General features: G+C 39.3%; 1 protein-coding gene and 2 pseudogenes across 1 annotated transcript in view; all 3 read right to left on the bottom strand.

Annotated features, from left to right (window-relative positions):
- The window catches only part of RAB7A (RAB7A, member RAS oncogene family), an 80,934-nt gene that overhangs the window by 5,798 nt on the left and 50,272 nt on the right, over window positions 1-24,864 (bottom strand). Inside the window, exons 2-5 of the mRNA XM_011385878.2 lie at window positions 12,904-12,964; window positions 11,149-11,275; window positions 2,150-2,368; window positions 407-535 (exon numbers count right to left, since the gene is read on the bottom strand). Coding sequence (XP_011384180.1) covers window positions 407-535; window positions 2,150-2,368; window positions 11,149-11,275; window positions 12,904-12,956 — 528 coding nt within the window. The 5' untranslated portion in view covers window positions 12,957-12,964. The remainder of the gene's footprint in view (window positions 1-406; window positions 536-2,149; window positions 2,369-11,148; window positions 11,276-12,903; window positions 12,965-24,864) is intronic.
- Window positions 2,388-5,889, bottom strand: LOC111734143 (annotated as a pseudogene).
- On the bottom strand, window positions 6,660-11,142 carry LOC111734142 (annotated as a pseudogene).

Here is a 24,864-nt window from a genome sequence, read left to right as displayed (position 1 = left end):
AATCTGCACAACCACCATGCAAAGCCGGTATTGTCATCTTACAAAGATAAAAAACTAGATAGGGTAGCTGAGCTGACATCTGAATTCAAGTCTATCCCCTCCATAAACAAGAGCAATCCAACGAGGGGCCTCCTAGTGGCCTGATCTCCTAATAGCATGCAAAGAGAATAAACATGCTCAAACAGGGAAGCCTCAGCTGAAGTCCTCACTGCTCCTGCAATGTTTAGGTTATTCACAAATGAGTGGAATTTCTAGAAGCTTTAGTATAATGTGTCATTACCTTCCCAGATAAACACAAAGAAAAGAGCATCAGCTAGGAAAGAAGATTAAGAATAAGGAAGTCAGGCAGGGGCTGGCTGAGTCACGTTCAATCACCAGAGGGAGCCAGACAGCTGGGAAGACCCACCTGTTTAAGTGCATTCCGTGCAATCGTCTGGAAGGCCTGCTCCACGTTGATGGCCTCCTTGGCACTGGTCTCAAAGTAGGGAATGTTGTTTTTGCTGTAGCACCAGGCCTGTGCTCGCTTCGTGGCCACCTGAAAGAGGAAGCAGGGGGCATGTGTGCTCATAAGATAAGCAGCTAGCACTGACTCAATCCTTCCCAGAAAGATCATTGTCCCTAATTTGCAGGTAGCATGGGTGAGGAAGATTTCCTAAATGAGGGTGGGTGGGGAGTGGAGAGAGACTGGCAGACCTGCCAAAGGTTGCCCTGCTGGCTACCCAAAGCCTGTTCTCTGTTTACATCCCATAGCTTTTAACCCTTAGCTATACATAAAAGCAGCTTGTGAAGGGAAAAAGAAGCCAACCCAGAAAGAAATGAATCTTCTCTCCTGTGATTTCAGAGGTCCCAGCACAGGAAATTGCCTGACAGCTTGGTCTTGAGGTTTACAGTCCCTTCCCTATTATTGCTAATGTTACCTCACCTGTGCCATATACCCAAGTGTCACAGAATTCTGCAGCTCTCAACGACACCCTCACCTTTCATATCCTAATTCCTTTCCCTATCCTAGCCCATTTTCAGGCATGAGAGAAGGACTAAGTCTCTTAGAAAAGGGAGAAAATGAGATCAATGGTCAGAAATAACCTAGCTATAATTAAGAAAGAGTATATGCTCCCAAGAGAAATGCTACTTAAAAGTAAACCAGAGCAATTTTTACTCAAAGCTCAAAGCAATCTTCTGCACCCATGAAGATCCAGACAGGTCTCTGATGCATTGGGAGAGCACTAGAGAATGATAAAATCTAATTCCCTCCTTTCAAATGCAGAAAGGGAACTGAGGCCCAGAGGACAAAGGCAATGGCCCAAAAGTCACAGCCAGTTGGGGGTAACATGAGAATTTAAACCAGGTCTCCAGGGCCCAGCTCCTCAAAGGCAGCTAGCCTGAAGGTAGTTCGCACTCCCACATGCACCTTCTAGAGCCATTTCAGGCTTAGCACAGAACTTTTAGAATTCACATATACCTTAGATGCAAGTAAGTGTCTCTAACAGGAGAAGAAAATAACAATGAGACAACTAAAAAGCCACCATTTCCCAAGCTCCTCCTGGGTGCCAAGGCTTTCATTGTATACTGTTATCTGATCCAAGTATTCTTGTTATGTGAGTGAAGATTCAGACTCTAAGAAATATTCCCAACATAAGAGCGCATGAACTAGGCTTTAAATTCAATTCTGCCTTTAAATCCAAAAGACCGAAATGCAGAATACCACACAGCCTCAAGTCAAATCATTTCACTGGGATGGACCAAGATGAGTGGCCAACCAGTACAGGTAGCTCCAGGATGGACTTGCTGCTTTGATGGCATGACTTCAAAGGGAATACCACTGAAGACTTCACTGTCCCTGTTTTGGGACAGGAGAAGCCAAAATGGCATATCTTAACCAGGTTATGGAGCAAGGCCCCATTCCAAGGGCTGGGCAGGTAACTCATTAGCTATGCCTTCCCCTTCTCCCACCACAGGGGACACAGATACGCTGGATATTGGTCCCTGAGGCATGTGGCTTTATACCAATCGAAGCTAAAAACAGTGCCTGTCATCCCAAATATAGCTGTCACTTTTAAAAGGTCCTTTCATGATTCAATAGCCAGAAATGACATGAAGACAGGTTCATAAGCTTCCATATTTTATGATTCCCACCAACTTTGGCACTTACTTGTCTGTTTTCGAGGTCAATCTTATTTCCCAACACTACAAAGGGAAAGTTTTCAGGATCCCGAGGGCTGGCCTGGATGAGAAACTCATCTCTCCAACTATCAAGGGTTTTGAATGTGTTCGGGGCAGTCACATCAAATACCAGAACACAGCAGTCTGCGCCTCTATAAAAGGCCACACCAAGAGACTGGAACCGTTCCTGTCCTGCCGTGTCCCAGATCTGTGAGAGACAAAACATTTATTCCTTGGGGTCAGAAGACCATGAATGGTGGGATGCTGAAGACAATGGGATGGATTAGGGGGCAACTCAGAGACAGGCAACTTCAGAATTCAGGAAACAGATTTCATCACCAGAGTATCTAAAACAACCCTGACAAATAGTGCATTTGTGAATACATGTGTCTATGAAGAGTGACACTGAGTTTGAATTCTAGGGTGCTAGAAAATTTTTTTACCTTGGTCCAGGTGGGTTACATTGGTAGATATTTATGTAAAATTCACACTATAAACTTAACATTTATGTACTCTGGGAACTTTCTGGAGGTGATGAAATTATAGATAGGTGATTTCTCACTGAACTATATAAATAAATCTATGCATTTTACTGTATATAGTTTACCTAAAAAAAAAAAATCAGTGTGTTTTATTTATATTATACCTCAATGAAAAAACAAAGGAAAAAATTGTGACAGAGAGATAAAGAAAAAGATGAAAACACATTCTAGAGCATAGATGAAAGTCAGCTCTTAACCAAAAGAACACCAGGTACTAGTGACCAACTCAAAGAACTTCACGTCATTTATTGCCATGATAGGTTCAAGAGCAAGAATGGATTTCCTCACTGGCATAAGTCCCTAATAGAACCACGCTGGTCAGCATGGAGAGATGACTAGTGCTCTGAGAAACCCACAGCCCCCAGCAAGCCACCATGTTTAAAAGAGTGCTTGGATCTGAAGCAGCATGCAGTTACTTCCAGCTGACATGGGTCTTCAACTGTTGGATCAACTGTCTGTTTGCAGGAAAAGTTTCAGAACAATATGAGAACTTGAACCATCCTCATAACCCAGATAAATTTCAACTTTATGTCCAAATGGCCAGTCAATTCGCTCAAAGGCCCAGGGTTCAGACCAAAATAAAGCATGGCCTGGGCCACTAGTTTTATATTCAGAACCAGATTTTGCAGGAGAGTTGAGCTCTTCTGTGAAGCCCTTCTCAGGCAGTCGGTCTATGCTGCTTGCTTGTGATCCAGAACACTTAGGGAACAGGCCACAGACTTCCAGTTCAGGTAGGAGAAGTCTCATTATACAAAATGTGTGTACAACGCTTGGTTAGAATAAGTAAATATGCACAAAGGCAAAAACGTGGAACAGGATAGTATTACGGAATCCGCATTTCTTTACTACTACCAAGAGAAACAAAGCTCATGGTGTTCTAAACTCAATACCTACCAAATGTCCTCCAAAGGAAGTCAAATGACTCTGTGGCAAAAAAGGAACAAAGCCAGAAGTTAAATACTACCTGGAAGGCTGGAAACAGCAGCATTAAAATTCTTTAAAGAAGCTTCAATAAAGCAATGCCACTACACAGATCAGCCAAGAATAGCCCAGGCCAAAGGCATGTTGAAAGGGGCTACTATGGTTACTAGTGTCAGTCCTGGGCAGACAGCTCACCTCAGCTTTCTGTTAAATAATAATTCCCAGAAGCCTAAGGGTTGCACCTATGAGGACAGCTCTGTGAAGCCCACCTAAGCCTTTTCCTCTGATGTACATGGCCCTCCACAATCAGTAATATATGACGATGCAGTTGACTAGACTCTTGGCCACACCTCTGGTAGCAGGGAGCCTGACCTTGGCAGCCCATTCCATTCCCAGACAACTCCAACTAATACATATACTACTTACTCTGGGAAGAACCTTTCCAAATTAGGACATGTCTTACTGGTCGTGGAGGTCAGCCCTGATTTCAGGAATGGAGTTAGGAGACTGTCATGAATGTCCTCGTGTAGCATACAAGTGCTCAAACCACTGGGTAGCCACTAAGACAGAGCCAGAAGGATGTGATGATGGCTTAGATATGAGGACGAAGTGCAATAAAGACAAATTCAAATCTAATTATTCTATCTGCCTTTGAGCAGAGTAGGGGACTAAATGCTGCCTGTCCCCAATACGATAAGCAAAGTTCATACACTTACTCAAAACTGGATCTCTACTGACAGTAGATAACCAGTAGAGGGACTGCTGGTGATGTATATGCCTTTGTGTTTTTCTTTTTTTCTTTTGACTGTCCTAAACCTTTTATTACATAAGCATTTTACAAACACTTTATTAGCGACAATGGTGTAGCTGGAGAGTATTGCGCCTTCTCCAAGCTGCATGGCAAGAACCACCAATAGTATGGTGGAACTTGTGGCTCTTTCCGAGGCCACGGCTCTTGAGGCCTATAGACGTCAGCCCTTGCATCTCCCTGTGTTTGTGGACTGGTCTGGTGATCCACTGGGTATCAGGATTCGTCTGATAGCTTTATAGAATGGATCGATGAGGATAATCTTAAAGAACTTATATGTGGAATCTTCACCAATCCAGTAAGAATTCAGGACTCATAGAGCCCCACAGTGGCGTCCAGCTCGCTCCTTGGCAATAGACTGAAGGCTTCGAGCAAACTTTAGCTGGTTAACACTGTGATGGACAGGCTTGCCGCAGGTTGCGCTCTTAGAAACTGGGCGTTTGCGGTCACCACAGCACACATGAAACCAATATATGACATAACCTTGCTTGGCCTTGTATCCCAGCCTGCCCGCTTTATTGGGCCGGGTGGGGCACGGGGCCCTGTGGAGCGCAGAGAGCTGGTGGTACTGCCAGCCGCACACTCTAAGAAGAAAGCGCATTACATTGGACTGCTTCTTCCTCCACAGCTCCTGGATGGACTTGTAAGCACCCATATTGGCTTACCTGATGGCTGTGGCTAGATGGAAAGGTGCTTTTCTATTTTTTTGTCCAACATTCTACACTAAATATGTTATCTCTTGTAGTGGAAAAGTGAGCCTTTTTTCATTAAAAGGGGATCAAGGTGAAGAGGAAATAAAGAACTTAGTCATACAATAAAGAAAGTAGAAAGAGAGAACTACTCTTGTAAAAAGAAAGTTGGAAAAATAAATTTAAATCTAGGCTTGGACAAATTTAAGAGAATATCTTTTATTAGAGATGTAACATCGATATTATGTAATCTGGATAAGCAAAAGCAAAATAAAACTTGACACCTTCCCAGAAACATCTTCAGTAGCTCATGTCTTATTCTAGGTAGCCACTGTAGGGTTTCTATGTAGGTGAAACCTTATACCACACACTCTCATATCACTCCTCCCTGCCCCACAAAACACAGCTCTCACTCCAGAAACAGCTCACATCTTTACTGATGCTCAATAATCTCAGCAAATAAAGACAGTAAACAACTTCATTCCTGTTTTTTATCAAAATATTGCTGCCAATTTTCCATAATTATAAGTAACTCAATAATAAACATTAATGAATATAGCCTTTTCTGTATTTCAGATTGCTTCCTTAGGATAGAATCCCAAAGGAACTATGTAAAAACTCTTGGATGGAACCAAATGGGTATTTGGAACTCAGATGCACAGAGAAGATAAAATACGGAATTAAAAAGTTGACAAGTTGGGGGGTTATTCTTATCAACTTTCCAAAATTAATTTAACTTCAAACTTAGAACATTTCTATGGCTGACTGTGATCTTTTAAAATTTTTTATATTTTAATTGAAATATTTTATTTTCTATACTCAAAATACACCCACTTCTCTGATGTAACGAATATTAACACTGCCATTTAAATGAAGTTAACCCTTCCTCGTAGCATTCCCTTTCCATCTTCCCCAAAAGTAAATAGCTCTTGAAGATTTATCTTACATATAAATAGTATGTACATGTTTTTGCAACTTACCTCCTTTCTTTTCCCAAAGTTAAAAACTATATGGTATTCTACTACCTTAATATACACTTTATTCCCTGGTTGTCTGAGTTATCTGCAGTTTTTTGTTATTTTAGCAGAAGGCTGCAATGAGCAGTCTTACTACATACACTTCTCTTCTTATGCTTAGAGGTAAGTTTCTCTAGGCTATATACCTGGACACAGAATTGTGAGACTGCACTTGCTCAAAAATGGAGAGCAAAATGATAAGTCTATAAAAAGGCTGCACTAATACATTTCCACCACCAGCTTGAGAATATTCTACTCTTTATACTTTAGCCAAAACTTGATTTTGTCTGCTCTTTTCCATACTTGTACATTCATAGTAACATGCTTCAGTAACTTAAAATATGTAATACATTACTGTTAAAATATAATGAAGAATATCTGTGTTGCACGTTTTAGTAACTTTAATGAGTCACATCTAAATATTTTCTACATGATGGACTTTCTGCTTCTAAAATGTCATGATGTGATATCCTTATAGCTCTACTGATGATTAAATATTTGTTGCTGCTTTGGATCAACAATTTCAAGTGATACTTTATACTGAAATAAGATACTGAATTTTATTTTACTTTAAGTCTAATTTTAGTTCTAGAGAAGACAGTGCTGTCTTAAAGGCTTGGACCAGGTTTCCTTTCTCTCTTATTTCAGGAAAATCACTGAACAACAAATATGTAAGATTTCTTAAGTAATACAAAAGCAATGATGCCTTGTCTGTGATATTCCCACGTGAAATTATTTCCAATAGGCTTTTCTGCAAATTTTCAAGTTTACCAAGTCTCTCTTAACAGTCCTTTTTTATTTATGATATTTGCATAGCATTATTTTTTCAACATGCTGTAGGTCCTCCATGTAATCAAATCTAATGCTCATGATGGAAGAGCTAGTGACATCAACCGCCTTAATCTTAAATGTATCCAGAGAGCTAGTTGCGGAGTTGTTGTAGTCCTTCTGCTACCTCTCCTGGGCAAGGTAGCACACTATGGCCCCACAACACAGCAGCCCTTGGATGCTGCCCTGCCAGGGCTGACATCCCAGATGCATTTATAATCCACTTTCTTAAACGTTATTTGATCAGCTACAGAAGTTTTCCAAGTCACATGACCATGGAGTTTCTTTAAGCCACACAATAGAAGAATTTTCCCAAACAGCATCATTTGATAAGGAGCAAGGGAGGAAAGGAGGAAGGGGGGAATCAAGCAAGAGTCCTCTGTGCCTAAGGAGGTATGAACCTGCCCCATTAGCCTTTTAAATTTGCAACTGCCTGAAGTCAAGCCACCAGACATTAAGGTTTCTTCTGAGAACTACCTGTTGACATCTTTATTCAATTATCCACTTAGGCAGTCTGTCAAATGGATACTATTATGCATTATCAACATTTTCTCCTGGTCTATGGTTTGTTTTCATTATTTGGGAATCTTGTTATTCATATGTTTAATGTGGTCTACTATCAATCTTTAACCTTTTATGATTTGTGCTTTCTCTATTTTAAAAGCTTAAGAATAAAAAAAAAAAAAATTCTCCCTATTTTCATTTTTAAAGTTTTCATTTTGTATTTTTGCTATTCAGGTCTTGAACCCTCTGGCTACTCCCCATCTCAATGCAATGCCAGTGGCCCAACCTTGTTTACTGTGTAATTTTTCCTCCTTTCCCTAGTCTTCTTCAAAATCAGCTTTCTATCCAGTGTCCACCTAGGTGTGCCCTGTTTCTGTGCTCTCTGTTCCCTTAATTTATTTCTGTGACAGTGTCATACCATTTAAATTAATATGGCTTCATAACAAGTTACCTTTAAATTTTTCATGAGTATTTGACTCTATCTAATGTTTAATATTAATTTCTAGCTTCTTCCAGAACAATATAAGAAGTTTAAAAAACCCACAACAGTCACTATTCTCCCCCTACACATGAAATTACACAGTTCCATTTCTGGCTTCCTTATTCTACTTTGGAAGTTACATGCTCTTAATATTAGAGTCATAATTCTAAAAACAGATATATGCATATCTCAGTTTATCTTATCTCAGACTTTTCCAAAGGAAATCACTCTCCTCTTGCCTAAAGTACATCCTTTAGAATTTTCGCCACTTGAACTTAAGTATGTATGCTTTCATTCTTGGAGGATATTTTAAGTAGGGACAGAATGCTATGCTCATAGTTTCTTTGATAACATATTCCAAGGCCTTCTGGCTGTCAACCTAACTGCTAACAGTCAACCTCACTGCTGCTCCATTCAAGGTCATCCTTTTTCCTCTGGCTCAAGATTTTTTGTTTTGTTTTGGAATTTCATTATGATTCAATGCAGATTTTAAAAAAATTTATCCTTCTTGGAATTTGGGCTTCCTGAATCTGTGCACTGGTGTCACATCAGTTTTGGGAAACTCTTGGCAAATATTATCTTTGATCTATTCTCTGTGTTGTTAGATTGACTAAAAATAGGTCTGACCTACTCATTGAATCCTGTTTTTACCTCTCATATTTCTCACCATTCTTCCTTTCAGCTTTCTTCTGGTTTATCTTATCTGTTGCTAAAAATATTCTCTGAATTTCCAATTTTTGGTTATTGAATTTCAATTTTAGAAGTTCTGTAATCTATACCACCTGTTTAGTTTCTTCTCTGCAGATATGAGTGTCTTCTTTAAATATAATAAAAATTCTAAAATTACCATTTCCTCTGGTTCTTGCCTTATTTTCTTATTTGGATTATCTTTTATTGTATGCTGCTAAAAGCCCATGAAAAATATATGAGGATTCCTCAAGATCTAGGATGATGATGTCTTTGTCCAGAGGTGGGTTTTCATTTTCTTCTAGTCTTTAAAAAATTGGCTGCAAAAAGCACAAGAGCCAGCCTTTTGCTTCAACCTCTCAGGAACACATTCTCTTTCCCACTCATTCCAGATTCCAATCAGTGCACTGTGGTTCTCCAGAAGGTGTTTACTCCAGAAGCGCAACACTCTGGGGTCGCACCTTAGCAGTGCATTTGGGGATCTAGTATAATGCCCCAACCCAGGAGGGGCTAGGCTCTGACTTCTGAATCAGCTCACTATCAAAACCACAGATTAGTTCTACAGGTCTGTTTCTCCTGGTACAGGAAGCAGCTTTCAGTCTGGTTCGTACACAAATAAAATCTTCAGATGATACTTTACCCCAGCACCCTAAAGGTATTCCATTCCTTTCTGCATTTTGTTGCTGCTGAGAATTCATCCTTCTATTGTTCTGTTATAAGCAATCTGCCTTTTCTCTCTAGCTGCTCTTATGATTTTGCTTTTTGGTGTTCTGCAGTTTTGAGTTTTCTTCAAGATAGTTTGCTCACTTCTTATAGTTTACTGTTTTCTTCAGCTGTGTTTAATCTCGTTTCACTGTTCATTTAGTTTATTTCAATGACTATTTTTTCACTTCTTGAAGTTCTAAGTTTTCCATATCCTCATTTTTTATAGTATCCATTTTCCTTATGGTTTCTATTCCTTTTTCAAAAGTCTCTAGTCATTGTAAACATTTTTTGTGGTACGTTATTTCCTCATGTGGGTATGAGCTCCTCTTCTCTCGAGGGGTTATAAGTGTCCCCATAGAGTAGTCTTATCTTTTGTTTTTTTTGCCAGGAGTGACAGGTATTTGTTAAATGCTTCCAAAGATTTGTGTGCAGAGTATAAACTCAGAATCCACACATGAGCATAGTGGGACTGAGATTCCCCAACAAAGGAGGCAAAGCTCCAAGCCTATACTTCACACACAAGCTTTGCCACTTCCTTTGGTTGAGGTATTTTGCCCTGCTTTCACATCTTTCCAAGGACCTAGACAAGTGTGTCCATGCACATGTGTTTAAGAGGATTCTCAGTTCTAAATCCTCTATATTTCTTGTCTCTGATGACTGCTAAAACTCTAGTCCCTGTTATAAATTTGCAAATCACCATGGCAGGAGCCCCTGAGCTTATCATTAGCTTTCAGTTCCTTCACTTTCCTATAATCTGGAAATTTCCTTTTCTCAAGCTTGGCTTCTTAAAACTTTGGTTATATTTTAAACATCTCTGTGTGCATGTGTGGGGAAGGAAAGTAAGGAAGGGTGATCCACATTAGCTCTATCCTGGATGTGTGAGTCAAGGAAGTGTCAAGAGTCCTTATCCTCTAGGAGCATGTCACAACTTGAGATCAACACATATAAAAACTTCCACCTGTAACTTGTATCAGACAGACATTTCACTGAGTCTAGTGCTTGCTCGTACTACAATGGGGTTAGAATTTTGTCTCTAGAGGCGTAGTCACCAGGGATGTCATTTTAATATGGAAAGGAACAGTTGCTATGGAGGTAGGTGTTTCAAAAGACAACACCTAGGCTAAAAGTTGGAGACTTCAGGATAGGTGCATATGCAACAAAAGGGCCTTACTGGAAGCAGTCACGTGCAAGCACAGGTTTGTAAGAGCAGCACATGATTTGGATGAACTGGCAGAAGTGAAGGATATTTTGTTAGCCAAAAGACTTTCAAAAAGTCATATAAAGGAATCTCTGTTTTATCCTAACTATTCAAAGGGAAGCACCTAAAAGATTAAGCTGATATATGGAAAAAATAGATTGGCTTAATAGAAATACAACTTTGGTGGCTACAGATAGGATAGATTATAAGAAGCCAGAAAAATAGGGAACTACTTCAATGACTGCTGTAAGAACTTAGGAGAGAGAGACACAAAGATTTTTTTGGCCTAAAACACTAAACAAGGATATTAAGAAGGACAAGGTGGACATTTTGAAGACACAGGACAGGGGCCTATAGGTTAACAAATTTAGCAAACCACCCCCCCCCCCAAAAAAAAAACCCAAACAACAAAACACAGAAAGTCCAGTTAAATTTTTAGTATGTCTCATGCTATATTTGGGAAATACTTGATGTCTTGTATTTTATCTGGCAACATGAATATAATAGTGGGATTTGAAGAACAGGGAAGGAAAATGCCTAGGCATGACAAAGGGTTAAGAATGAATGAGTGAACAAGGCCTGGCTGGTCAAGTTGAGATATGGGCTTACCTGCATTGTAACTAGTCTGTCATCCACCATCACCTCCTTTGTCAGAAAGTCTGCTCCTATTGTGGCTTTGTATTGATTACTGAATTTCTTGTTCACATACTGGTTCATGAGTGATGTCTTACCGACTCTGAAATTGGAGAAAAACCTTGAGTAAAAATCAACTAGGAAGGGAGGGAAAACTGATTCTGATATTTGCAGCTCTGAGGAATATGCCTGTTGCGAAGAACAAGGAACTGCCCTCATAACAGAGAGCAGCCAGCAATCTTCCCAGTACTGCTCATTTAAGGCTGTACTTTCTTCTGGGATAAAAATACAGGATACAGAAGTGGACCAGATGTTAAAAGCTGCTTGTAAGTTTTGGTACAGGAAACTCAGATGGTAGAACTCCCCCCTGCTCCGACCCTCCCTTCCAAAAGGATGCCAGCAAATACCCTACTTTTAAAGAAGTTTCAGCAATAAGACTGCTTTACTATTCCAGAAATATTACTGCTGTCTTGGGTGTCTCCCCATTTAGTGGTTAATATTTAGTCCAAGAAAGTAATAACAAGAGAAAGCTCTAGGCTTTGAGAGACATATATGCCAGTCAACCAACCTGCTGCTTTAAAGTTTCAAATCTGAAGCAGAAAAAGCACCAATATTCCACCAAATCAGATCTACCTCAAAGTATGCTCCTCCAGAGACATTTTTCATTCAGTAAGAAAATTCAGCAAGAGACAATGTGTGATTTTCCTGGTGATAAGGTTAGTTAGGGTAGGCTGAAAATAATGCAAAAGTCTTCTTCATGGCCAGTAAGGATCTAGTAATTCTTTTCAGACAAGTCTGGGTAACACGAGCCTAAAAGCAGCATATTTCAGTTCTGACGGCACACCAGAATCACCAGGAGAGTAGATGTGTGAGAGTGAGAGAGTGAGAGTGGAAGAGAGGGGTGGGGGAGAGAAGAGAAAGAGAGAAAGAAATAAAAGAGAGAGAGAAGAGAGAGAAGAGCAAGAAGAGCGAGAACTTAAGTACTGCCAAGTCTGGGCAAATGCTAACTTTTAAAAGGCTCCTCAAGTGATTAAAATAACCAGCCAGGGTAGAAAAATCATTGCCTTTTTAAAGCAAGGGCAGGGAACTTGAGATTAAGAAGGCACACCTGAGTTTATTATTGTTGTTGTTCTACTTGTATTATTATTATTGTTATTGTTGTTGTTGTTTTAAATATATAGCTTCCAGTAAGGTCTAGGCTTTCATAGGTCAGTTCAGAAGCCAAGTCTTAAAAGTCTTCCACAGAATTTTAACAGCTTCTAAAGAGTTAGTTACTTGGTTTGTGGCAGATCTCAGATCAGAACCCAGTTCCCCAGTCCCAGGTTCTTTTGAATATAGGCCCAAATTAGGCATAGCAGTAGAAGGATACTACAGAGAGTACCCCAAACCCACACCTAGTAGGCACAATGTCAGTGGCAACAAATTTATATAAACAGGACTCCTTAGTCTAACCAGCTTGGAAAACAGGGATTCCATGAAACTATTATTAGTTGAGTTCCAATAGCCACGCTTTTCCCCAAATCATGCCAAAAATGAGAGGAAAAAAGTTACATAACAAGGAATAATTCAAATTTCTTCTACACCCCAAAGACAGGCAAAACAGCAGGGAAACTAATGTCACTGCCATTAGAGAAGGAAGTGGCAAATGTCAGCATGGAGGGCATGGGTTCCAAGGAGGTGAAGTTTAAATCTAAGCCAATTTGTTAGCTCACATCTATGAGAAACACTTACCCAGAATCTCCCAGGATGATAACCTTCAGCAACACTTTCTTCCTAGAGGTCATCCTTCAAACTAAAAGAAGAAAAGAGAAAGCACTGAGTGGGATGGGAACACCAAGGTGAACCACTTCTCTTAGAATAAACATCCGAGTGCCCCAAGAGCACTGTGTTCTGAGCCTTCCTGCTAGCTACTTCTCTACCACCTGGGGCTGTGATCGAGAGCAGTATCAGTCACCAGAACTCTGGACTCCAAAACAGCGTGGCAGGGCCATGCTGCCCCTGAGAGTAGTCTTGAGAGAATGAATTATCCCTCCTGGATGTGGGACCAGTTTGGGTTAATGCTTGAATTTACTCAGCTCAGTCCTGCTTCCTTCAGGTCTCTGCTCATGCCCATGGCTGGTCTATGAAAACACCATATTTCAGCTCCCCAGTATCTACCTTTAAAGCTTCCACTAGTGCTAGTTAGAAGGCAGTATGACAGCAAGTTGTACAAAGCTCATTTCCTTTAGTCTTCCATCATATATAGGTCTCCCCTCTCCGCCAACAAGCAATGAGATACAGGCATACCCTCAGAGATATTGCATGTCTGGTTCCAGACCACCACAATAAAGTGAATACCATAAGAAAGGGAGTCACATGAAATTTTTGGTTTCCCAGTGCATATTGAATGTGCAATGGTATTATATCTATAAAAAAATATATAACTTAATTAAAAATACTTTATCCCTAAAAAACGCTAACCACCATCTGAGCTTTCTGTGACTCATAATCTTTTTGCTGGTGGAAGGTCTTGACTTGATGTTGATGGCTGATGACTGATCAGAGTGGTAGTTGCTGAAGGGTTGGGTTGGCTGTGGCAAGTTTCTTAAATAGGACTACAATGAAGTTTGCCAAATTGACTGACTCTTCCTTTCACAAATGATTTCTCCGTAGCACTTGATGCTGTTAGATAGCATTTTACCAACAGTAGAACTTCTTTAAAAATTGGAGTCGGTCTTCTCGAGCCCTGCCACTGCTTTATCAACTAAGTTTACATAATAGTCTAAGTCCTTTGTTGTCATTTCAACAATCTTCACAGCATCTTCACCAGGAGTACATTCTCTCTGAAGAATCTACTTTCTTTACTGATCCACAAGAAGCAACTCCTCATCCATTCAAGTTTTACCATGAGATGTGGCAATTTGGGCTCTACTTGTAATTCTAGTTCTCTTGCTATTTCTACCACATTTGCAGCTACTTCCTCCACTGGAGTCTTGAACCCCTCAAAGTCATCCATGAGGGTTGGAATCAACTTCTTCCAAACTCCTGTCAATGTTGCTCTTTTGACCTCTTCCCATAAATCATGAAGTGTTCTTAATGGCATCTAGAATGGTGATTCCTTTCCAGAGGGTTTCAATTTACTTTGCCCAGATCCATCAAAGGAATCACTATCTATGGCAGCCGTAGCCTTATGAAATGTATTTCTTAAATAATAAGACTTTTTTTGAAAGTTGAAATTACTCCTTGATCCATGGGCTGCGGAATGGATGTTGTGTTAGCAGGCATGAAAACAACATTAATCTCGTTGTACATCTCCATCAGAGATCTTGGGTGACCAGGTGCATGTCAATGAGCAGTAATATTTTGAAAGGAATTCTTTTTTTTTCTGAGTAGTAGGTCTCAACAGTGAGCTTAAAAGATTCAGTAAACCATGTTGTAAAAAGCTGTGCTGTCATTCATGCTTTATTTTTCCATTTATAGAACAGAGGCAGAGTAGATTTAGCATAAGTCTTAAGGAGCCCCAGGATTTTTAGAATGGTAAATGAACACTGGCTTCAATATAATATCACCAGTGGTATTAACTCCTAACAAGAGAGTCAGCCTGTCCTTTGAAGCTTTGAAGCCAGGCACTGACTGCTCTAGCTATGAAAGTCTTAGATGGCATCTTTTTCCAGTATAGGGCTGTTTCACCTACATTGAAAATCTGTTGTTTAGTGTAGCCACCTTCATTAATTATCTTAGCTAGATATACTGGATAACTTGGTGCAGCAGCACTTACTGCTTCACCTTGTACTTTTGTGTTATGGAGTCGGCTTCTTTTCTTAAACCTCATTGATCGATCTCTGCCAGCTTCAAGCTTTTCTGCTGCTGCTTCATCACCTCTCTCAGCTTTCATAGAATTGAAGAGAATTGGGTCCTTGCTCTGGATTAGGCTTTGGCCTAAAGGAATGTTGTGGCTGGTTTGATCTTTTACTCAAACCACTAAAACTTTCTCCACATCAGCAATAAGTCTGTTTTGCTTTCTTATTCATGTGTTCACTGAAGTATCACTTTTAATTTTCTTCAAGAACTTTTCCTTTGCATTCACAACTTGGCTAATTGCTTTGTTCAAGAGGCCTAACTTCTGACCTCTCTCAGCTTAATCATTTCTAGCTTTTTATTTAAAGTGAGAGATATGCAACTCTTAGAGGTCACTGTAGGATTATTAATTAGCCTAATTCCAATATTGTGTCTCAGGGAATAGGGAGGCCCAAGGAGAGGGAGAGATGGGGAAATGGCTAGTTGATGGAGCAATCAGAACACAACATTTATCAATTCAGTTTGTTGTTTTATATCTGTGTGGTTCATAGTGCCCCAAAACAATTATAATAGTAACATAAAAGACCACTGACCACAGATCACCATAACAAATATAATACTAATAAAAAAAAGTATGAAATACTAGGAGAAGTTCCAAAATATGAGACACGAAGTGAGCAAATGCTATTGGAAAAATGGTGCAGATAGACTTGCCTGAAGCAGGGTTGTCACAAACCTTCAATTTGTAAAAATTTGCAAAGTACAATAAAGCAAGGTATTCCTGTATACCTCAAATCACACATTATTTATGGAGTCCCACTGCTGTATCTTCCTATCCAGGGACTAACCAAGCTTTAAGAGTCTCATCTCAAGGTTTGGTGCCACATTTTGGGTTGGGCCAGAGATCAGATTATCACAATTGGGACAAATTTCAAACCCAAAGTAGGGCAAATTAAGGAAATGAATAAAAAGATGAGAAGCTCTGCAAAGAAATTTTTTTTTCAGAGCAGAAACTTTACTCTTGAATCAAGGAATGAAGAAGAGTGAGCTCATACTCTAATGGCGCCTTCTCGAAGAAATTCTTAAATATTTAAGAAAGTTATTAATTTTGAGACTGGGAAAGGGGATTTCTATAACTTGGTTTAGTAAGTTTCAATGGTGGCCATCTTGTTAGGCTGACCCCTCTTGGGAAGCAGAGCAGGATGCTCAAGTCTCTTTCCTCATCTGCAAAACCATTACAGTAATCCCAGAAACTACCTGAGGATGCAGTGTGGAAGTCCCCTACATCCCTCACTGCTACAGTAATCCCACAGCCTCAACACACAATCTGGTATTTTGTTCCTCCCAGATTATATTTATCCTTGTTTCCATTATAGTCTTAATGTCTAATACTCTTTTGAGTGAACTGTTCAAATAGCCATTTCTGCCTTTTATTTAATATGTCAAAAATTTCGGAAAAGTAATGCTATAAGAAAACACCTTTGAACTTCTATATGTGGGTTCATTTCCTTGGGACACAGCAGTGACCATGAGGTGGGAGGTCTTCTCAGAGTCAGACCCACAAGACTTTTACAAGCCACATCTGGCACCCCAACTGAGGACTGAAACAGGAACGCTGCTTACTGGTTGTTCTTGAAACAGTTCACACAAGAGCCAGCATGGACACCACACCCTGACTTAGAACCCTCATTCCTGAGGGGAGCCAAACATTTCTTTTGATAGCTCCTTTGGCCCCGAAGAAGTACACGTCCAGCCCAAGAGCCACTGTGTTCTGTGAAGCCCAAGCATGGGGGCCCATCAGGTACTCAGGAGATGAGCCAGATGCAATTACCAGCCAAGAGACATTCTGCCACAAGCAATGCTGCCCAGCAACAGAGGTGACAGTCTGCCTTTATTGAGTTCTCTGGGAAATAGCTAGAAAGTTAACCAAAAGTCAAATTCTCACACAGGGAAAAGCATTTTGTCAATCTTAACTCATATATTGTTTAGGAACGGCATTACTAAGTCAAAAGCATAATAAACATTTTCATGACTTTTGCTAATTCACTTTCCTATAGGATATTCCAAATTCATACCACAACCACTGTTGCAGTGGTTAACAGTCATATAGGACTTAAATGAGAAAAATGACAATTTTACTGAGACCAAATCTGAATGAAGAGCTATTTCCAACAGGAAGCCTTAATGTAAAGGTATGACTTCTTCCCTACTTAAGCAATTCTAAGGATTTGGGGCAATTTAATGAAATAATTCTAACTTTATTTATAAAAATAAACACACATTAGTTCCTTCCATTCTTCCCCCAAAAAAGTAATGACAGGGAACTTGCCTTAACAGTGTCAGAAAGTATGTTATAAAAATATAGTATTAACAGTGTGGGGCAGGAACAGGACTGACTAAACAGAGACTTTGGAAATGAACAATTTGGACAAATACAGCATATAAAACTCAATGGCAAAAAGATGAACAATTCACTAAGTGGTGGGAGCCAGAAAAATTTTGGTGAGAATTAAGATCCTTACACCTCATCTTCTAATACAGATTCCCAAAGGAGTAAAAATTTAAATGTAAAAATGGATCTGCAAGAAGCTGAAAGGGATACAATTATTAGCAGGTTCTTCCTGGGAGGTGGGATTATAAATGGTTTTGTGTTCTTAATATTTCCTGTGGCCTTCAGAAGAGCACATTACCTTTAAACTCAAAAGGCTGTTTTCATTTTGAAGAAAAATGTTAATCTGTTGATATTTCAAAAAAGTTTTATAATTCCAAAAATATCCCCTGTTCATTATGAAAGAAAAAGTACACATGAATGTAGATTTTCATTTTCACTTAGGGCTTGTTAAACATTCCGAGGTTGTTGCAAATGTTACTTAACAGCTGATCCAAAGAAATTACATATCTGGCTTCACCAAGATGTTGATTGGCTTTGAAGTGGCAAAAGTTAAGACCTATGTTTTTGTACTTAATGTTTCCCAGGATCAAGAATGAGATACTTGTTTCTAGAAAAGAGTTAAGTAAAAATAAAACTTGTACACAACTTTTGCCACAAGAAGCTGCCCAAGAAGCAAAAATCTCCACTGGCAGTTTTTGCTTTCTGTTACCCATTTCCATCACCATCTTAATGGATTTCTGAAGACTGAAATAACCTTTTTTTAAACCCTACAAAATCAGAAATGTTTAACTAGAAAACAATTTTCTAACGCATAGATCACTTCTTTTTACAAGACAAAATGAAGCAGGCAGAGCAGAAAGAAAGAGTTGTTTTATACAAGGTCCCTGACCCCTGGTTCCTTAGAAATGAACATTTTAGATAACATCCACTGATCTAGTTACATGTGAGTATCTCCTAAAATCTTCCTAGAATAAGGTATATTTCAGAACACATTTCCCTCCTTCTGCTATTAAACCAAACCTCATCGGTTTGGTTCTGGAACTCATTCCTTGGGAGAACAAACATTTTTTGGAGAAAACACTAACAGTATTCCTTATGCTGGACTGGTTCTTTCCCTTAAGTATGTTTCTTGTGTTATAAATGAAAAGGTAGAATTTCCTTCTATTAGCCTAGAGTTATCACTATCCTTATCTCTGAAGCAGAGAAGCCAACTGCCATAAAGGCAGACACAATAAAGAAACACCAAGTAGGTAAAAAGGTCAAGGAAAATACTATTCAAGGGTTTGAGCTGGGCAGCGTTAACAAGGGCAGAAAGGGCCTGACAATGCAAAAGGGCAACGAGAACAAAGGACTGGTGTGGGAGAAATGAGAAGAGCAGGTAAAGGGTAGAAAGTTTGAGGTCAGTGGGCCATTTCAAAGTCTGAATTCTTGGAGGTAGAACAATTTTGCATGCTGATCAGAAACACCCAATGACTATGTTCAAGTGGAGGTGAGGCTCCATAGGAGCTGCAGTATCAAGGAGGTGAAAGCAGTTTTCGTGAAGCCATCAAAACAACAGAGCAAAATGCAGGGAATAAAGCTGAGCCAGGTGTTTACCATGTCCAAGGTCACAAAGCAATTAAGTGGCAGAGCTGGAATTATCAAGTGTCAGCCTAGACTCCAACAGTTAACCATGCCATTCTGCAATACAGCTCTCACGGCAAAGATTCTGATTCACCAAGGCTGGGGAGCAGGCCTCCACTACACATTTTGAAAAGTTCCCTCTGGCAACTGAGGCACACACTCCAAGTTTGGAAACCACTGACTGAGGTCAATAACTACTGTTCCGGTTTACATCTGATACACAATTGTAATGATGACACAAAATACCTAAATAAATGCTAAAGGTTAAACAAGGCTGGGACAGTTAGAGCAATTAATTTTCTACAGTCCATCAAATTTTTACTTGCTTGGTGTTTCCAAGTTGCCTACCTATGAACATCTAGATCTTAACTCAAAAGCTGACTTTTCTGCTGCCCTGTCTCCCATCCGCCACTTCCAATTAAAGTACTAAATTGTAGAAAATTCAGGTAAGTACAAAAGAACGAAGCAAAGACAAAAAGCCACTCACAATTCCATCTCCTAGAAGCAATCACTATTAGCATCAGGTATAGGTCTTTCTAGTTTTCCTGCAAATGGTTAAGATTACACTGTTTAAAACTTTGCACAGTTTTTTCTACACTGAATAACTTCCTATGTTATTAACACTGAAATTGCAAGGTATTTCAGCATATGGTTAATCTCACTCCCTGCCTTGTTACTAAACACACGGTGGTTTTTAATTATAAAATGAACCTATGTATATAATCTGCCAGCATAATCTGATCAGACTTACAAATGTGTTCTTACTCAGCTAAATAGTACGAATATTTTAAAGGCTCTTGAAATATACTGACAAATTATTTTCCAGAATAATTTCCACCCCCACCAGCAATGAACTAGTACTTCCATTTCACCATACACCAGCTATCATTAGCATAGATCATTGTTAATCATATATAGACATCTTGGAGATACTGTGAGTTCAGTTCAGACCACTGCAGTAAAGCAAGTATCTCAATAAATTGAGTCATATCTATTTGCCGGTGGAGGATCTTGCCTTCAATTTGTAGAAAACATATCTATGAGGCACAATAAAATGAGCTATGCCTATAGCTAGAGATCAGGGTCAACTGGTTCTATCTGCATTTCTTATCGATTAATACAGTCGCAGCACTTAACAATGTATCTCTAAGTTGTCTGATGGTTTTTGCCTAGTTTATCTCACAGAATGTGATTTACTGCACCGTCTAAACACAGCACTGAGAAAGAAGCATCAGAGGGACATAGATTTCTGAGCAGATTCAAAAGTACCATTCTAAGCTGTAACTAGCACGAAACATCTCCATTCCATTTTTTCCCCCAAGATTCTATGTTCTGTGCCTTCACATTAGAGAAGACCGAGCAGTCATCATGCCTTCAAAACTGATGAACTTCAAGGCTCAGACTGAGGTAGTCAAGTAACACTGGCTGATGTTTTGGAGAAGGTTACAAGAGAGTGATCAGGAAGGTACTGAAGTCATATAACACTGGCTGTCAAAACTGAACTGTAGTATCTGTTGTAGGCAGATCATTTCTTAACTTTTCAAACTGAGGAATCAGATTAGGGCCCAAACAATGGACGAGACTAGCCTATGAAAGCAAAAAATAAATACCACTTACTGAACACACTCTGTGCTAGGTACTACACTACAGACTTTACTGAGGTCATTCATTTAAACCTCACAAGCCTGGAAGGTCATAGTTTCTAAAAATATTCAGATGTGAGAATGGAGCCCAGGACTAATTACAAAGACCCTCATTTCAGCCACTCTGTTGGGTTGATAACCAAGATCAAAAACAGTATTTCGTGAGTCAAAATAAAACAGAGCACGGTAAGATGGAGTTCATGGACAAAACAAGACTGGAATGATCAGTTGATAACTGAGGCTGAACAATGAGTACACAGGTTCATAACACTGTTCTTACTACTTTTGTAAACATTTGAGATTTTATATAAAAACTGTAAATACAATTCATACTTTCAACAAGAATGTATAAATTTATTTTCATTAATAAAAGTACTCTGACAAACTTTTATGACAAATGTATCCCAATGTAAGGCTTGATAATCATCTCTGGTTATCTGTAATAATCAGCCTCGGGTTGGGGGACAAGCAAGACTATTTACTAGTGTTGCCACTGTAGAAATCTGAGGTTAGAAACTACTAGCATATACCTTCTAAAAAGGGAGTCTAAATAAAAAATTATGTTATGATTTTGATAAGAACAGGAACTTCTTTTAAGATCAATTTGAGAAAGGAGAAATATATAACCTGAATATGAATTTGGATTCCTGTCCCAGAGGAGCTTAAGATGGAAAGAGAAAAATCAGGATAAGAGAAAAATTTTCAACAAATAATACCACCCAGACAATTCCAATTCCAATGGCCAAAATAGCAGGAGAAAGCCATAAAATGCCATAAGGGGAATAAAAAACAACTCTCAATATCATCTCCAAGCCAGGAGGTAGAAGGATGGAATTTATGCTGGTCACAGAAGGTAAGTTTGCTTGATGGGCAGAAGGAACATATAAAATAGAACATAAGGGAAGGAAGACTAACTACACAGCAACCTAAGACAAACAGACCAGTTTTAATGTATTTAAGTTCTCATCACCAACTGCTTCTCCTGAAAGCTCATCGTGTGCTTATCTCTAGCCTATTTTATCTGCATCATCTCATCTGGGAAGGCATGAAGGTTAAGACAACTTGGTGCTACATATGGGATAGTTTAAGGGTGTTCAGTGTGTCTTTTGAGATGGAAGCTGAAGTGTGGCCAAGGGTTAGCAAATCCAGTAAATACTCCACTACAAGAAAGGAAAAAGGATAGGGTGTGACAGACTGCCTTGAGTTAAAAATAAAAATGGCTTCAAAAAAAAGCCCAAGGGAGAAGTGAGAGAAATAATATCACTGAATAATGTTTTGAAAGCTACAGAATTAAAATTAAAATAATAATTTCAAACAGTAGCAAAATTGTCCCGCCAGAAAAAAGAAATTGGAGATGTTTGGAAACTCCATGATCAGATGGTACAGGAAACAAATGCAGGTACAAGAAAGTGAAGGAGACAAAAATGCAGAAAGCCATAGCCATACACTTCCAAGAGTACTCAGAGGAGGGAACCTGGGCCTTGAGGCAGGAGACTCATTTTGAGTAGAGGGACAGGAGTGAAAAGAATGCCAGTCTGGCAACGAAGAAGGAAGGAGATAAGTTCATGGCTTTGAAATTGATACAACAGGAAATGGAAGCACTTTAGGGTTTAAAGTAAAGATGGAGAGCATGAAGTGATGATCTGGATTGGGAAGGGTGCAGGAAATGAGGAAAATGCCAAAAAAGCCCACTAGGTTTATATCTAATGCAAGTAAAAGAGTCTTGGGTCAGAGAACCCTGAAAAAGAACCAGGCGTTTTTTGGAAGGGAATTATGTTTAAAGTGACCTAAACAACAATTAAGACATGGTCTTTACTCAATTAAGTATGTGTTTTATTTGATTAATGCTCAAAATGTCTTTAAATGATAATGGTAAATATATGATTGAGTAGAAAACAGACACGGACCAAAATACAGATGTGGTAAAGGATCTAATAATAGTTATCTTTCACTGTAGGAAAAATTCAGTAAAAGCTGAGATATTTGAGTGAGACTAAGCTGTGACCAACTCAGAGCAGAATCTGCCAAAAGAAAGAGCGCATATGTTGGACATAGATGGCTGGGGACAGAGGGCAAGGCCTGTGGAATTTCTTGTCTTGCTGAAACAGTTTGTATTCTGGGAAGTTCAAGAGCCACTGTTTTAACAAACTCAAGGATCTGATAAAGAACATGTATTTTGAGATTCACATTCAACTACTTGCCTGTTACAATTTACAGGAATTTCCAACACTAGGAAAAACATGAGCTCAGTTGAATTTTATCACAGTCCCCTTTCCTCTAATACTTGAGGGTCTGGAGTAATCTTGCAATCAAATCTATTTTTAAAAGATATGATTGTATGTAGTTATATTTTGTTTCAACTGTTAACTGAGGAAATGTTTCTTTGTGCTAGGATTTTATGACTTAAATCTAGATGCCTGTGCTAAAAAAGGAATGTCAGCATTCACCAGACAGAGAGGGTAGTACAAGAATTGCTGGCCTTACCTTCTAGAGATTTGCTGTCTGATAGGTAAGATAACATAATCATTGCACAGGGCAGTATAAATACAGAGTATTTTAAGAGTAGCACAACAAGGGAGAGAACACTATTGCAGGAATAAAGAACATTTTCAAAAGCAGGACTAAACAGCTGTACATGCAATGCCTAAGGAGCATTCAGTGTGTCAAAACTAATTGGTCAGGATGTTTCACTTGTTTTCAATCCCTTCAGAGAAGTTTCCAGGAACTGAAATGAGAAAGAGCAAGATTGTGAAGTGTCTGTCAGGTTTGGGGAGCAGCTGGACATCTACCCTTTAAGCCTCTCGCCCATCAGGACACCTCATATATATCAATTAGCAGGAAAGGCTGGTTGACACTCCTGGCCTGGGCAAAACCCATGAAGCGGACATAGTACTGTTGCCTATGCCATCACTTAATAGGTAAAGCCATTAATGTTTTGTATGTAATGATCTGTGATCCTTTAGCAGTAAAGGTTGAAGGGAGTGAGCAAAAATCTAGAAGGATTATGCAAGATATAAGAAATGCCTTGGCAACCTTTTTCCCTCATGAAGTTTAGATAATTTTTGTGGAAAGCCCCGCATCTCCCTACAGTCTACCATGGCCAAGAGGCAAATTGGTACATGTTCATATCAAGGAGTGACTAAATATTACAATGCACGGTTACCGTTGCTGTTACTTACCATAAGCGTAACTTACTTCCATTAAAGCAGTGCTGCAGTGCTATGCCTCAGGTGTAGCATGATTGCAAGGCAGATGAAAGGGAGAAGGCAGACAGCAAGCTTTCCACCCATCCGGGCATCAGGTTCTGACACAAGGGAGAACCGTTCTGGCATATATAACATTTATCCATTCATCTAGGGCTCAAACGGCACCCTCTTTCTTAAAACTCAAGATTCACACAGAGAAGTAAGGTAACTTGTCTATGGCCAGGCAGCTAGTCATCTGCGGAGCAACGACTTGAATCAGGCAGCCCAGGTCCAGAGCTCTTCCTCTTAAATTATATCTTTCAACAAGAACCACTGGCTGCTTCTCCAACATGCAAATCTTCACTGGGTGCCTAACTACAAGATACCATGCCACATTCTATTTTATAGTTGTGCATTGATTGTCTCATTCAAATTTAAGAAACTTGAGATCACAGCCCCCCACTAAATGAAAACCAGAAGCAGATACTCCCAAACTCTCAGGGAGATGGCTAAATGGTTGTAATGAATACCAGAGTGAGAGACATCTAGAAATTGCTCAGACAAAGCAATTTAAAGCCTACCCCTCCATGGGGAGGTGCTAGAGCAGTGGGAAGACATGGGCTTTGGGGTTACAACTATGGGTTCAAATCCCATCTCAAACACATTCAGCAGCGTGAACTTAAACATACCTCTGCTTTCATGTAAAAAATGAGAGTCCTTTACAAATGTGATAATGAAGAGAGAGCTCCTAGCATTCCATCTGGCACATGAAATAATTGGTTATTATTACAGGAGGGCTTTTCTAACTGTGATGAAAAACTTGTACCTAGTCAACAAGTATTACTTTGCTTTCCGAACCTTATCACTGTAGTCTCTCATACTAACTTTATGATATTTGCTATATCTATACATCAACTCACTGAAATGTCTGAGGTCCTAGTTGTATTTCTAATACATATCACACATTCATTCATCATGTACAACTAAATCATAATGAGTATCAGCAGTAATGCACTGTGTTATGTTAGCAAACACTGCAGTGAAAAGTCATATTAAGCATAAGACTCTTGTC

The sequence above is a fragment of the Pteropus vampyrus genome, unplaced genomic scaffold (genome assembly GCF_000151845.1).
Source record: "Pteropus vampyrus isolate Shadow unplaced genomic scaffold, Pvam_2.0 Scaffold818, whole genome shotgun sequence".
Lineage (NCBI taxonomy): Eukaryota > Metazoa > Chordata > Mammalia > Chiroptera > Pteropodidae > Pteropus > Pteropus vampyrus.
Note: the sequence above shows the minus strand (reverse complement) of the source record. Positions and strands in the feature narration are given on the sequence as shown.